The sequence below is a fragment of the Rhododendron vialii genome, chromosome 11a (assembly GCF_030253575.1).
Source record: "Rhododendron vialii isolate Sample 1 chromosome 11a, ASM3025357v1".
Taxonomy (NCBI): domain Eukaryota; kingdom Viridiplantae; phylum Streptophyta; class Magnoliopsida; order Ericales; family Ericaceae; genus Rhododendron; species Rhododendron vialii.
Window position 1 is genome coordinate 26,763,713 of NC_080567.1, and position 13,466 is coordinate 26,777,178.

At 40.5% G+C, this 13,466-nt stretch overlaps 1 protein-coding gene across 1 annotated transcript; it reads left to right on the top strand.

The window, feature by feature from the left end:
- Nucleotides 1–1,344: 1,344 nt before the first annotated feature.
- On the top strand, nt 1,345–9,024 carry LOC131307482 (uncharacterized). The gene is made up of 8 exons (XM_058333998.1): nt 1,345–1,789; nt 1,907–1,974; nt 4,541–4,607; nt 4,733–4,887; nt 5,266–5,336; nt 6,760–6,828; nt 7,442–7,542; nt 8,312–9,024. The coding sequence occupies exons 1-8, from the start codon at nt 1,523–1,525 to the stop codon at nt 8,636–8,638; spliced, it is 1,125 nt and encodes a 374-aa protein (XP_058189981.1). The 5' UTR covers nt 1,345–1,522; the 3' UTR covers nt 8,639–9,024.
- The last annotated feature ends 4,442 nt before the right edge of the window (nt 9,025–13,466 follow it).

A 13,466-nucleotide genomic window follows, 5' to 3' on the forward strand; every position in this document is an offset into this window, starting at 1 on the left:
AGGATGCTCTAACATGCTAAATTATTGTTCCCTCCATTCTTTTCTCAGTATCCACCTCTTCCCCCTCCTTCAACAGCATCACCTCCTCCACCTAGCCCAACCACCACCACCACCACCACCACCACCACCTCATTTTCCTTCTCCACCCCACCTCTCTCAACCACCATCTTCCCTAGCTCACCCCAACCACCTCATCCTTGGACAAGACCAATACCATTGCCTCCACCTCGCACCACCACCATCGCTCCCTCTAACTTTGGACAAGCAGCCACGAATTGTAAATTCAAATCATGTGTGTTTTTTCGAATTAATTGAAGATAGAAATGATTGTTCGGATTCATAAGTTTTGGGATCTGGGAAGTGAGATACAAATAGATTTGGAGTGGGTACTGAAGATAAAGGGGATGCGGATAGAATTTCCCGTTACGCACAACAATAAGCCTCTCGTATACTTAACTTCCGCCAATCGACAACCGAATAATGGCTTTAGTCAATAAAAACTAAGTTTGTTTTGAAAATTATGCCCTAACCATTACAAATGCTGACCAATTAAGGTGCGGGTTCCATATTAGCCAAATATAGTACTAATAATAATAAAGACTCCCCAATTGGTCGGGGAGAACTAAAACAGACGCATAGCTTAATTGGAACAATAATGCTAGAGAGTAGAGACACAACGGCATATTGCAATACCGATCACATCCGTCTACGTAACACTGGTGTGAGTGATAATAAGAGAATAACCACCAGTCATATAATGCCGCGTTGGCGAGTGTAGTTGACTAGTTGGTTTTTGTGATCCGTGTTACTGTCATTGTTGTAATCGTCTAGTTAAAAAGAAATGAACACATGGGTCCCAAAGGCAGTAACAAGTAAAATCCCATGTAGATGTTGATAGGACTCGCCTCACCTCCGGTTCCTTTTCCTCCGGTCTTTTCTTTAGTTTGTATTTTGTGGGCCCATGTAGGGTCCAAGTCGATGATTGGAACCGTTCATAATGTAGATCTCGTCGAGACGATGGACCACACAAAAAATCACATTCATCGGATTTGTATTGATTTTCGATTTGAACATATGAACTTGGAACCAACGGATTCCTATCCAGTGTGCCCAACACCATTTTTAACAAATAAACGTGTTTCGATCAGGTATTAATATAAATCCGATGAACGTGATTTTTTGTGTGATGAATTGTCTTGACGAGATCTATATGATGAACAGTTCCGATCAATGACGTGAGTTCTATATGAGCCCACAAAACACAAAACTTGAGGGGAGACTGGAGGGAAAAACTGGAGGCGAGGCGGGTCCATGTAGATAACGGTCCCAAAAAAAGAAACATTAAAATCACAGAGACTTCCCCCGCCGCCGCCATGGGCGGCGACTACAGCCCCCTTTGGAATGCCGTTTGCTACTCATCTAATCCCCATCATATAAAATCCCCAAAAACCCAAAAAACGAAAAGGATAAACAAAACCCACAAACAAAAAAAGTCCATTGACTTTTCCCAAATCCAAGAAAAATGTTCCATCCTCGACCACTGGTACTCTCGCTTCTGGTACTCGGGTCAGCCCTGGTCTGGCCGGTGAAACCGCACGAAGAGTCCGGCGAGTGGAGCTGCGAGTCGGACCCGGAGGCCCGGGTCACGGCCCAGTACAGGCCGGGGGTCGTGACCCTCGACGGCCACGCCAATGACTGGAAGGACGTTAATGGGTTTGAGTTCCCTCTCCTCCCTGCTCTTGACCCAGATGCAGAAAACGCCTATACCGGTGGGAAGATGACTGTCAAGGTCTTACCTTCATTGATCTAATAGATAGCAATTGCGTATACGGATCTATTTTGCTATATTGTGGACAAAACTTGAAGTGGGTTTTGTTTGATTTGATTTGAATTGCGTGATTTGTAGGCTTTGCACGATGGAAAGGATATGTACTTCATGGTGCAAGTTAAAGGGGACTATGTGTATTCAAAAGGGTCAGTCAAGCTTCAGTTTTTGCACTTTTATTATTACAGCGACTGTTTTTTTGGCCTGTGGTTTCAATCTTTCTTTTGTTATTGTGCATTTATTTATTTGTGTTTTGGTGGGTGGGGGCTTAAAGTTAGTTATTGAGCTCCTGTCATCTAGTTTGGCTGATTCTTTATCAACTAGTGTAGTGCTTGATTACCAAAAGCAAAAGAGCAAGTGTAGTGGCAGTGCTTGGGACCAAATCATGTCTTCATCAGTTTGAATCATGGACTGTATAGAGATTCAAACCTGAGAGAGAGAGAGAGAGAGAGAGAGAGAGAGAGAGAGAGTTATGTTATGACAGAACCACTGTTCACTTGGTGGTAGAAAGATATCAAATTTTTGGTCTTTTCCTTTCGTTCTTTGCTCTCAAAAGGGCAGACAAGAAAAATAAGAAAGAAGGTGAAAATGATTTTGGTTCGCAAATAGTATGAAGTGTTTTTTGGGTGTCTTATTTTTATTCCCTTTCTTTTTTTCTACCTCTTATTTGGTCGGCCTAAAAATCCAAAATCCAAATTGTAAGATCCTCATCCTTGCTGCAGGTTCACTTGTTCTAGTTACTAGTTAGCAACACATCCACCATCTTGGCAAATCCGTTTAGTCATCACTGAATACATAAGCAGTTGGAGATAAAGTGTAGTTATTGTACGAATGAAGTTTCAAAACCATTGATAATTTACTTAGATTCACGGACACTGCATTCATTGTCCCTAGTGGAAGTGATATTTTGTTCATCAGATAGTTGTCCTTGGATCAATTGAATTCATTTAAGGTGATGGTGAACTTGCTGCGTGCCACATCTGCAACTCTTAAAGGTCGTTTAGCGGCTAAAGTGGTGGACCACAGGCTTAAAAGAGGGTTGGAGCCGTGGACGTGCTGTTTGTAAACTGAATATAGACTCTAGAGAAAGATATTAAATGTGAATTGAGACTCTCTCGCAACTACTGTAGACAATTTGGATTTTAGGTCGAAACCGAAAGGTGAATTCGATGATGCATTTCCGCGGCCAGATACTTTGATTGGTGAAAAATTTTCTTGCTTGTTTTTTCCTTGAGCTCTAGGGGCTTGAGGTAAGCTGATTGATTGTATCCACTGCATATTGTCTGCGTCATGGAATGGTCAGAAAGGCTGTGCGAGACAGCATGATCAAATGGTTTAGGATCTGAGATAGAGGAGGGGAAAAGGAGCTGCTTTCTCATTTTTTATGGAACAATTTCTAAGTGTGTTGTAATTTGCATCGAGGTTGTGTCTTGGTTAAGGATCAATATAGGGAAAACTGTGCTTAGTCCAGTGGGATAGTACCTCGTAAGGTGCAAGAGCTTGTAATTTGATGAGCTTTTGTGTTTGCTTATTACCTACGACTTGTTTGGGCTAACCACTTGGCTCTTCCGTTAAGGCTATGTCGGCAAGGGATGGGATAGTGGAGCGGTTTCAGAGAGGCTTTCTAGATGGAAGTGCCAATACCTATCCAAAGGAGAGCAAACTCACTCTCATCAGAAGCACTCTGGCTGGTCTCTTACATACTGCATGTCCCTTTTTGCTATAAAAAAAACGTTTGGAAAAGTTATAAAGGAACCTTTTATGGAGAGGCTTGCAGAAGGAGCTTGTTTATGGGATGAGATCCCGACTACCAGGCTGGACAGGTTGAGTTTTAGGCATCAGGCACGGGAATGGGGATGGAGAATTTTCTGGCAGATCTTTTCATGTTATAACTGCTAGAGGGGTGAGGTGCTCATTTCCTTGGAGGCATTTGGAAAGCAGGAGCTCCTTTGAATGTTCTTGATCCTTACTTTTGACAAGTTGATGAAGATTCTATAGTTTGTGGATCTAATTTTAAACGTTTGTGGGCTTAATTCGGTTTTTCTTCTATCCGGCAAGTATATGGCTGTTTGGGGTATATTTGCAAATCTAAGAGGAAGAAGCGTGCCTGAATCATAGCTCTCATATGTGCATCATGTGGTGCTTGCGGAGGAGAGGATTTGATGTACTTTAGGAGGGTGTAGTTCGGATACTCTGAAGCTGAAATTAAACCTTTTTACAGCTTTTAGTTTTTGTGAAGGAGTTACATGTGAATGCTCCTCTGTTCTTGTTTTCTTTAATGATAGAGTTCTTTGGTGAGCTCAGTTTCAGTATTTTGGACGTGCTATCTTTCATGCAAAGGCTGCATCCCTTGTGGCACCTTTTCAGATATACGCCTACCTTATGAAAAAAATAGGTTCTTATGATCAAGTAGAACTACTTAACGGAGGATACTCTGTGTGTGTGTGTGTGTGTGTGGAAATCTAAGTGACTATGGTCTATGAGCGATATGTTCATGTCTTTTCCCTTTTCTGCTTTCCTTTTTTGTTTTTCCTTGCCCAGTCGGGGGAGGAAGGGGAAAACGGTAGGATGGATAAGGTGTGAAGTAAGCCAAAATAGTTGGCCCTTATCTTTGGGTCAGCATAAAACCATGTTAGTTGGCTTCAAATTCGTTCATGTTTAAATTGTTAACCCGATATTGCTCAGATATAACAGATTTATTTTTGAGTAATGCAGGAATGGCAACAAATGCCCATCTGTTGCTCTGATGTTTCAAGTTGGTGATAGTGCCTCGTATCATAATGTAAGAATCTTTGTTTCGCTGGAGTTTGTAATCATTATACATTTTCATGCACCCCATTCCTTGGCTGTTTTGCAAAATCAAAGAAAGATTGTATACTAATACGGAGAATTGCTTTGTTACGCAAGATGGGTGGGTGTAAAGAATCTCCAGGTACATGCACCAGCAAGAGTTGCCATGGCTATGAAGTTGACATTATGCATTTCTCAATTGGAAATGCTGTCCCAGGCCGGCTGTACGGTGGCAATATGCTAGATAATGCAGAGGGGTATGGAGGTGATAGGTAGGTCTAGTGTCTGACTTCTTGTGGAACTATGGTCTTAAAGAGCTTTAGGGCCCATTCGGTTCGTCTTGCCTGTGCTTATCTTCTCTGATTTTTTGGTATTCCGTGACAGTATTCCATCTTTGATCATTGTTATTTACTTTTTCTGTTCATCTGAGCGAGACGAAGTGACTCCAAAGATCAGGTTCTAGTTGACAAGAAGAGACCAATAAGAAAATATGGTCAGGAAAAGGTAAACTTTTTGACCAAATTTGGAAAAAGGTTCATGAAAGACCAAAACATTCTCGAAAAATAATCACATCAGCAAGACGAATTAGGGGCCCTTACTATATTTCTAATTGTTTATTCTTTAGACCTACTCTTGCTCGTCATCAACAGGTATGGTCATCTGGTTGATGTGTACGCTTGGAATCCACATTGTAGAAACCTTGATGGAGTGAGCCCTTCAGGTAATTTAGAATCAAGGTTCACCATAGCTCTAGATTCTTATGTTGAAGCGTTCTGTGTGTTCAACATTTGTTTTTTTTTAATTTTTTATCTGAACATTTGGCTACTTGCGATACTTTTATTAGCCTTAGTAGCACTAGAATGCATACCACGTTTTGTTGTATGTCTTTCTAATTAGCATAATCTAACAGTTCCTTCTTTAAAACTATGAACTTTTACGAAGTTACATTTTGCAGAGAACAAATTTTCTTGATGAATTATTTCCCTTCCAATGGCTGAAAACGCAACAATGTGTTGAATCAAATTTTAGGAAAAGGACAAATAAAAAGATGGAATGAAGTTGCATAAGCAAATATTAAGTCTGATAGCATAGGGCAGATTGTTACCAGAAGCTGCTATACCGGAAAAATGACAAATGTGAGAAGACTTCAGACTGAAATAACAGAAGGGCATCTGATAATCCCGCATTTATACACCTATATAGTCATGTGTTCTCGAACAAGCCGGCAGAGCCTTACATGTGATAGTCTTTCGGACTGAAAGAATAGAAGGGCATCTGATAATCCCGCATTTATACATCTATGTAGTCACGTGTTCTCAAACAAGTCGACGGAGCCTTACATGTGATGGTCTTACTGGTTTACACATTTTCAAGTCCTAGACGGGGAGAAGAGTGGTCTGCTATAGTCACACATAAAATCTGACAGAATGTTATGATACTCCCTTTGTCCCATATTGCCAGTCCCTTTTGGAGTTTCAACTTTTTTAGGGCACATATATTGGAGTAAAAGTTCAAAGACATTATTTCTGGCATTACTCCTCTATTTCCACTTCAATTACATTCATAGCTATGTTCAAACATTTACATAAATTATAATCTTCATGCTTAAATAGACACCCATTTAAGAATAAAGCTTATGATTTGACTTTCCAAAGTGGACAACACATTTTTGGACATTCCGTATTGGAATAGAGGACCAACAATACAGCATGAAGAAGAATCTCAGTCCATAACAAGTAGCGGCCCATTCTGCAATAGAAAGATAAATAACAGTATTGTACGAGAACGGCCCGCTCTCCTCCTGATCAAGAAAGAAGTAGTGCATTTATTCCTCAAGTGAGGTTATCGGGATCTGGCTATCATCTGGTGTTGTATTCAAATATTTCATCTTTCCCCCACGTGAGTTAGTTTGTTTAAGAAAAAAGCTTATGTAAAGCGGACAATCTATTTTGGGACATTCCATAATGGAATAACAACACAGCATGTAGGAATTATTTGCTTGTGTTCCTAATTCCGGTCCACATTATTTCCATCTTACATTTGTGTTTAGGAGTAATTGATAGATCCTTAGTATCCTCTACATTGGTTGTAAATTGTTTACTAAATATTTTCAGAAACTGTCTGAAATCTTGTTCAACTTTCAGGAAATGATTCTAGCGCACAGAATGACTGGAAGGGTGCATGGTGGCATGATAGTTTTACTACACATTCAGGTAATCAAGTCCTCACTCCATTTAAATGATTGTAAAACTGTTTGTCTATGGGAAACTGACTCAATAAACCTTTTTAGAAAACTCACTATCACAATGGCTGTGCGCCTTGTGGCACAATTAATGTCGTTTCCTCTCTTTTTTTAACTGCTTTTTGAAATTAGGCTGGCTGTCCGTGTTAAGCTTCTTCATAAATGTAATTTTCCACTTGACTTACTCTTTCACTACGTAAATGCTGCATCTTTCCAGATAATGGGATATTTCTTCGAATGACTGGTTCCTGTTGGTTTGTACTTTCTCTTTATTTGGGGGAGACTGGGTATGCCCTTTTGAAAGGGTGAACCTTTTGTTTGTTAGTTGTCTCATTTTAACAATGTGAGGATGAGCAGTCATGGTTCACCATTTCAAAGGGGTAAGAGTTTTTGTTGTTGCATCTATCAAAACAAACAAAGTGGAAGAAATAAAAAGGGAGAGGGGATGTTGGATAGTGCACTTTCGGAAAAACGTGATCATGTGCAGCCATGGTCTGCCCGCAGTGGAGTGTGTTGCTTTTCTTTATTTTTTATTTTATTTATTTTACTGCTAACTCTGCTTATTGTTCACATCTTGGGTTCAGGTTTTGTAGAAGGCGACAGTCCTTATGCAACATCTGGTCAAAAGGGCACATACTATTTTGAATTTTCAAGGTCTTTGAGAACTATGGATCACCTTCAACAGGTTTGAAACTCTGATTTCCTAAACATATGTGTGTGTGTCTTGCTATGCATTATTGAGTTCAGATAATCTCCTTCGTAGAGGTGGATGCTAACTTGTAGTACATGTCAAATCCAATGACAAAATGAAGTGGTCAGGTTCCAGTCTGTTCCCCTCATAGCATTTGAAAATAACAAAGCTCAACATGCAAATCATAATCATCTCCAAGATATCAAAATGGTTTGCTAAACAAAAATGGCAGAAGATATACGATAATAGCTGTGGGTAGCGATATTGCAATTAGTGATTTTGAGCTCTATGCAACAAGAAGAGTGTCAGTAAAATAGGATAGAACGAAGCATAAAATGATTGGAAAACCATACATGAATCTTTTGTACCTTGGATACGCCTAAAGACAGAAGACTGACATTTACCTTCCCTTGGATAAGATCTACGAGACTCAGATTGGTAAATGATGAAATTACCACCCTTGTTTGCTTCTCAGAGGAGTTCAAAAGAACCGATGGTTCTGTTGCTGTATTCAACCCAATTGTTGAGGAAAGTTTCACAGAAAATGACCTAATATATGTTTGCACAGTGGCCTAACTGTGCATGCGAATATAGACAGTGTCACACTGGCTGTATGTTACCCCAAAAGCAGAATAAAATCTTAAAATTAGATTATGCTTCACATGAAATTCAGGTAATTTCTCAAACTAGGACACATTCGGCCTTTGCTGGTTACTATAACGAAACAAGTGACCTACTTTTTTGTGTGTGAAATTGTGAATAGGATGTTCAATTCTCCATTGGTCAATCCAGCAAGTTTTCAGTTGCATTTTGGTATCCGGTTGATGGGAATCCATGGCATGGATCAGGGCACTATACTGTCGGCTGTGATTGGGTGCTGTTAGATATCTCTTCTGGCAGTTCTGCTCTTTTGAAAACGTCTTCAGGGAACTCATGGGATGCTGCCAGTGCCTTTGCTCTTCTCTTGTCTGTAGTTTCCTTGTGTTTGTCAGCGTTTGTTGTATACCAGGCTATTAGATCCAGACCTAACAACTATCGCTCCATCAATGATAGTTTGGGCATGTCTACCGTAGACCAGGAGATGCAGTAGTTAAGAGAGCAGATATGATAGCTTTGGGTAGCAATGCTACGGGGAGGGGTAGACCTAAATTGACATTAGATGCTGTTGTACACAACGATATGAGTATAGTCGGTTTGTGTGAACAAATGGCTCTTGACAGAGCTCAATGGAGGAAAATGATTCATGTAGCCGACCCCAAGTGATTGGGACTTAAGACTCGGTTTGGTTTGGTTATGTTTTTTGTTTGGTCAGATGAGATTACCTCATTTTTGTATGATTTTGTGTTGGGATAAATGTTCTTATTTTTTTTTTGTTGGAATGGGAAATAGGGCCTTTCGCCTTTGACCCATAGATCATCTGTAATAAGTTCCCAACAGATTTTCCTCTTTCTTTGAAATCAAGTTATTTATTTTGTACTCTCTCTCTCTCTCTCTCTCTCTCTCTCTCTCTAACATGGTTCGCACTCTCTGAGTTGGGACTTTAAGGGTTTGGAGTCACGACACATCTCTCCAGAGTTGGGACCCCGAAGGGGTCGGAGTTATGACACAATAGGAGACTGCATGTAGTTAACAACCATTGTGTGAGTTGCTTAGTTTGATGTCTAACTAAGTTTATTAAAAGTGCACGTAAATTTGAAGGTCTTGTGTGCAAATCTGGAAGAAAATAGATTGTATCTGCTCCCAGAACAATCGTTATTCCATGCACCGTGGTTCATAGAGCCAACACAATTCTATAAACAATCTGAATAATTAGTAGTACTTCTTTTGCTTTACTAATAACAGCTGGGAGTCTAGGAAGAGGGAAAATATTTGATTTTTTTTTATCATCTTTTCTTTAGAACCATAACCAGGAAAAGTTGGTATCAAACATGTCTAGAATTTAGTACAACAAGCTTCCACGCCTCAAATTCAAGAGTTTCAGCTATATCCATGTTTTGTATTTTGATTTCACCACATAATTTCCACCTACATCACTGAAGAAAAGCCAACGGCTACAAAATTGCTCTAGACAATTGCAAAACATACAATGTAAAACAGCTGCATTTTTAAAGGATAAAGGAGATCAGGAAGCAACTGCAAACAACCACCAATTTCATTGAGTTGAAATAGGTATGCTGTACAACTCAGTGCTATATTGTTATGACTGTCACCCAACAGCTAAGATAACCTGTCTATAAAAAAGTTATTACAACATAAACTGAACCCGGTTCATTATTATTACTGCGACCCAACAGTGAAGTTCACCTGTCTATAAAGAGTTAAAACAACAAAAAACAGAGCAACTAGTTCATGTGTACGAATAAAAAAGCTGAATCCCTTGCATCTACACCTTTTGATGCCAACGGGAGCTATTGGTATTACAACAACTGGCTCTACATCGGCAGAAGTCCATGTTTACTTGCAAGATGGATGGAAAAAGATGAGAAAGTGCTTTAGGTATGACACGCAAGAAACCTGCCAAGCAAGAAGAGAGAAATTTGGCATGTGCAATAAAAAAGTGCGAACCGAACCAAACTAAGCTTGTGTCTATCAATTAGGGTCGGCTGATATTGGGATTCATATTCGCAAGATGATAAGAGATCTCACTGGGCTTTTAGGCTGTTCAGCTACCAAATGTAGGGAAAAAGGTGTTGGGCAGAATCATGCCAAGGCCCAAAGAGACATAGCAGTGAAGGTGTTGTTCAGCATGTTACATACGTGTTGGAATCAGCAGGTGCCCAGTGGGGTCAATCTCTAAAAATGTGGTGTTTCAAGTTTTCTTGTTAAAGAAATGGTTGCCATTCTAGCATGAATGGTAATATACAGAATAATTACATTTGTTGTTTGGAGCACTTGAGCAAATTTGGCAAGAATAAAGCATAAAATCATCAAGCAAGTCAAGCATGAAATTTAAGAACCTCTCGATGAAGGGAATGGGTAGCCAATGAAATATAATCCGGAATTAGAAAAGGTATGACACACCTAACACTGACAATCACAGTAAATGGCAACAAGTAACTCATGCTTTCCAAATCTGATCACATTCTTGTTGGATGAGTTAGCTGTTCGGCTATCCCAATTCCCAACTGAACTGGAATGACCCAGGGGCAACCTTGCGACGAGGAAATAGACCAATCTGAAGATGATCAAAATTGGATCAATAAGCCATTCCGGCTAAACTATTCTATGGTAAGAGCATAAACCTGGGAGATTAACCAAGGAGACCAAAACATAGTATAAAGGGGTTCTTTGGAATCGGTAAAACAAAGAAAGCTACTCTAAGGAAGTGACAAGAACGGGAGGAATAAAGCACCCAAAGCACTTCCATTCAAAGGATATGTAGGCTGGGGTTCTGCGAAGGTGTGCCTGCGTGTGAGCCGGAGAAGTGCGATTGGTTGATGATTAGTGGGGTGAAAGGAGGAGCAATCTTGTGGGGTGAGAGAAGGAGCAAGAGGTACAGAAGAGACAAAAGCAGCATGTCCCTTGTTTCTTCCGGGGGGGGGGGGGGCGCAGTAATTGGCTTTCCCCGGATGGACCAGATGAGATCACCTTTTCTCTGGGAAGAATGTTCTCCTTCCTCACATTCAGTGCTCACCACTTTCTCTCTCTAGGAAAAGTCAGCTCTGTCAAATCAGGAGGAATGTCAGGGGTATTTACAGGGCACCTGAGCCTAGGTCAGGCCCATGACGATTTCCTATAAAATCCCAACAAGTGTCCCTCATGTACCTCTAGGTCTTGGGAAAAACGCAGTCTCTCGCGGATTCTTCCTGCGGGAGAGCCTAATCCTCGCAACGCAACCTCCTTCCCGAGCCACCGAGCCTCAAGAATCTCCCCCATTCCCGCTGGAGCAAGGTCGCAACCCGCGATGATCGTTCTCTTGTCGCGGAGCCCTTCCGGACCCTGTCTTATGGCTCGAATGGAACTCCGGACATTATTTTACTAACTCTCTCGTATAATTCTGGAATCGTGGCAACTCGCGAAACCTTATCCACGGTCTTCCGCTGCGCATGCCACCCCAGTAATGGGGCCTTGTCTTCCCTCCGCGAGCTTTGGCGGATTTCCGCAGGCTTAAGATTCTGTCCTGCGGAGGCTGCTTCCCCGCGGATACTTCTCCAAGTTTTGTACATGTGTGTTTTTGTAATTGGGTGGTCAACCGTCTTTCCTAGGTCAAGATTTGACCAAAGTCTCCTTGTCGCGTGGGCCCTGTTGCCACGTGTCCTCAACCAATTAGCGAGTCAAATCTTGAGTCAAGGGTTGACAATTTTGACCACACCTACAGGATGCATTAAGAGCATTTTGACATTATACATGCCAATAAAACCAAAGGCCTGTAATAAAATAGTGCATGCTTACTTCCCAGATTGATTTTAAAACCAACCAAAGAAAAGAATGCAGAAAAAGGAGACGAAGGCAATGGATGATATCGGAGCAAACAGAAAATTGTGGAGCCAAATACAATTGATTATCTAATCAAATCAAGTGGGTAAGTGGGACAAATGCTCAAATATTAAAGCACATCTTTTTCTTAAGGTAATTATTAAAGCAAGTTTCCCTATTAACAGGAACAATTATTATCACCTCGAGATGGCTGAGGTAGCTAACAGAAGTAGAAGATAGCAACAAGTGTCACTAAAATATTTTTGAAACAAATAAACTGTCTTCAACGTGTACGAAAATGTAAAACTGAGAACAAGGATCTATAGCTTAGGATTTACTTTGGGATTTCTTTGAAGAGGACTGAATATATGGAATCAGCAGAAGCAGAAGATAAACGTCGACAGAGAACTAAGAAGGAATGAAGAGTCTGCAGAGACTCGTCTCAATTAAAAAAAGAGAGTAACTAACGACAGGGACTGGCTCAAAGCTCAAGCATAGTGGATTAAAAAGACAAGGCAGATACTATATCCGTATTGCACAGGACCATTAATTACATCCACATAGTACATGCAGTACTTAACTTTCTTTCGGTACATGCAACTTATCTTTCCAAACATGCAACCACGTCAATCATTTTGCAGCAGCTCTACTCATTTGTCCGAGAAACTAATGTTACCTGATCCTAGCATGGGGTCCTTAATTTTCTGATCAAAAGTTATTTTTCTCTCTTCAACCACATCTTGCTTACAATCAACACAAAAATAAGCACATGCATCAGCCTGTTGCAACATCAATATTGCAAGAAGCCGGAGCAGGTGAGGAAGCGGAGACGGGGAGCGAGAGAGCATATTAGAAGATTCTAAGGCGCAACGAGCATATGTATTTCATTATAAACCTTATTTAGTACTTTTAGCATGTGCCATAAAATATGACAACACTACAGACTAGTAAATAATGTTTGTTGATATAATCAATAAGCTTTAGTTAATTCTTTTTCTAGCATCTTATGGAAGTTGCAAATTTTCACTTGATTGGTATCTTCTTGTGTTTCTTAGGAAATATATGCTTGAGAGGTTTCATCCCTGTTAGGACACTGTCCTTACTACCCACAAAAGCGAACTTGTCACCCAATGTTTTAACTTGAAGCATCGGACTAGGGTTCCAGAGTTCCGTTACCTCTATAGGAGGATCCTGCAGCTAAGACATATACACGTTCTCCGTCCAACTTCCCCCAAATTAAAATGCCAAACGCAGGAAGTAAAGGATGTGCACTTCTTTGAACTTTGAATTCATTAGACCAAGTGGGACAACCACAATTGTGTGACCAGCATATGCCCAAATTCTCTAGTTCCTTTCGTAAGATAGTACAAGGAAAAAAGTACTACAAGTATTTCATCAGGGGAAACGACCATCCATTTTTGGATAACCCATGCAAACTATCTTAAGACTCTAGCAATGTAACTAGACTTAGTAGGCGACATTATTCGAGGACATAATGTGCC

Coding starts and splice junctions, on each gene's coding strand:
- LOC131307482 (XM_058333998.1), top strand. CDS start 1,523: ATGTTCCATCCTCGACCACTGGTACTCTCGCTTCTGGTACTCGGGTCA. Junction 1,975..4,540: donor GACTATGTGTATTCAAAAGG/GTCAGTCAAGCT, acceptor TGAGTAATGCAG/GAATGGCAACAAATGCCCAT. Junction 4,888..5,265: donor GAGGGGTATGGAGGTGATAG/GTAGGTCTAGTG, acceptor CGTCATCAACAG/GTATGGTCATCTGGTTGATG.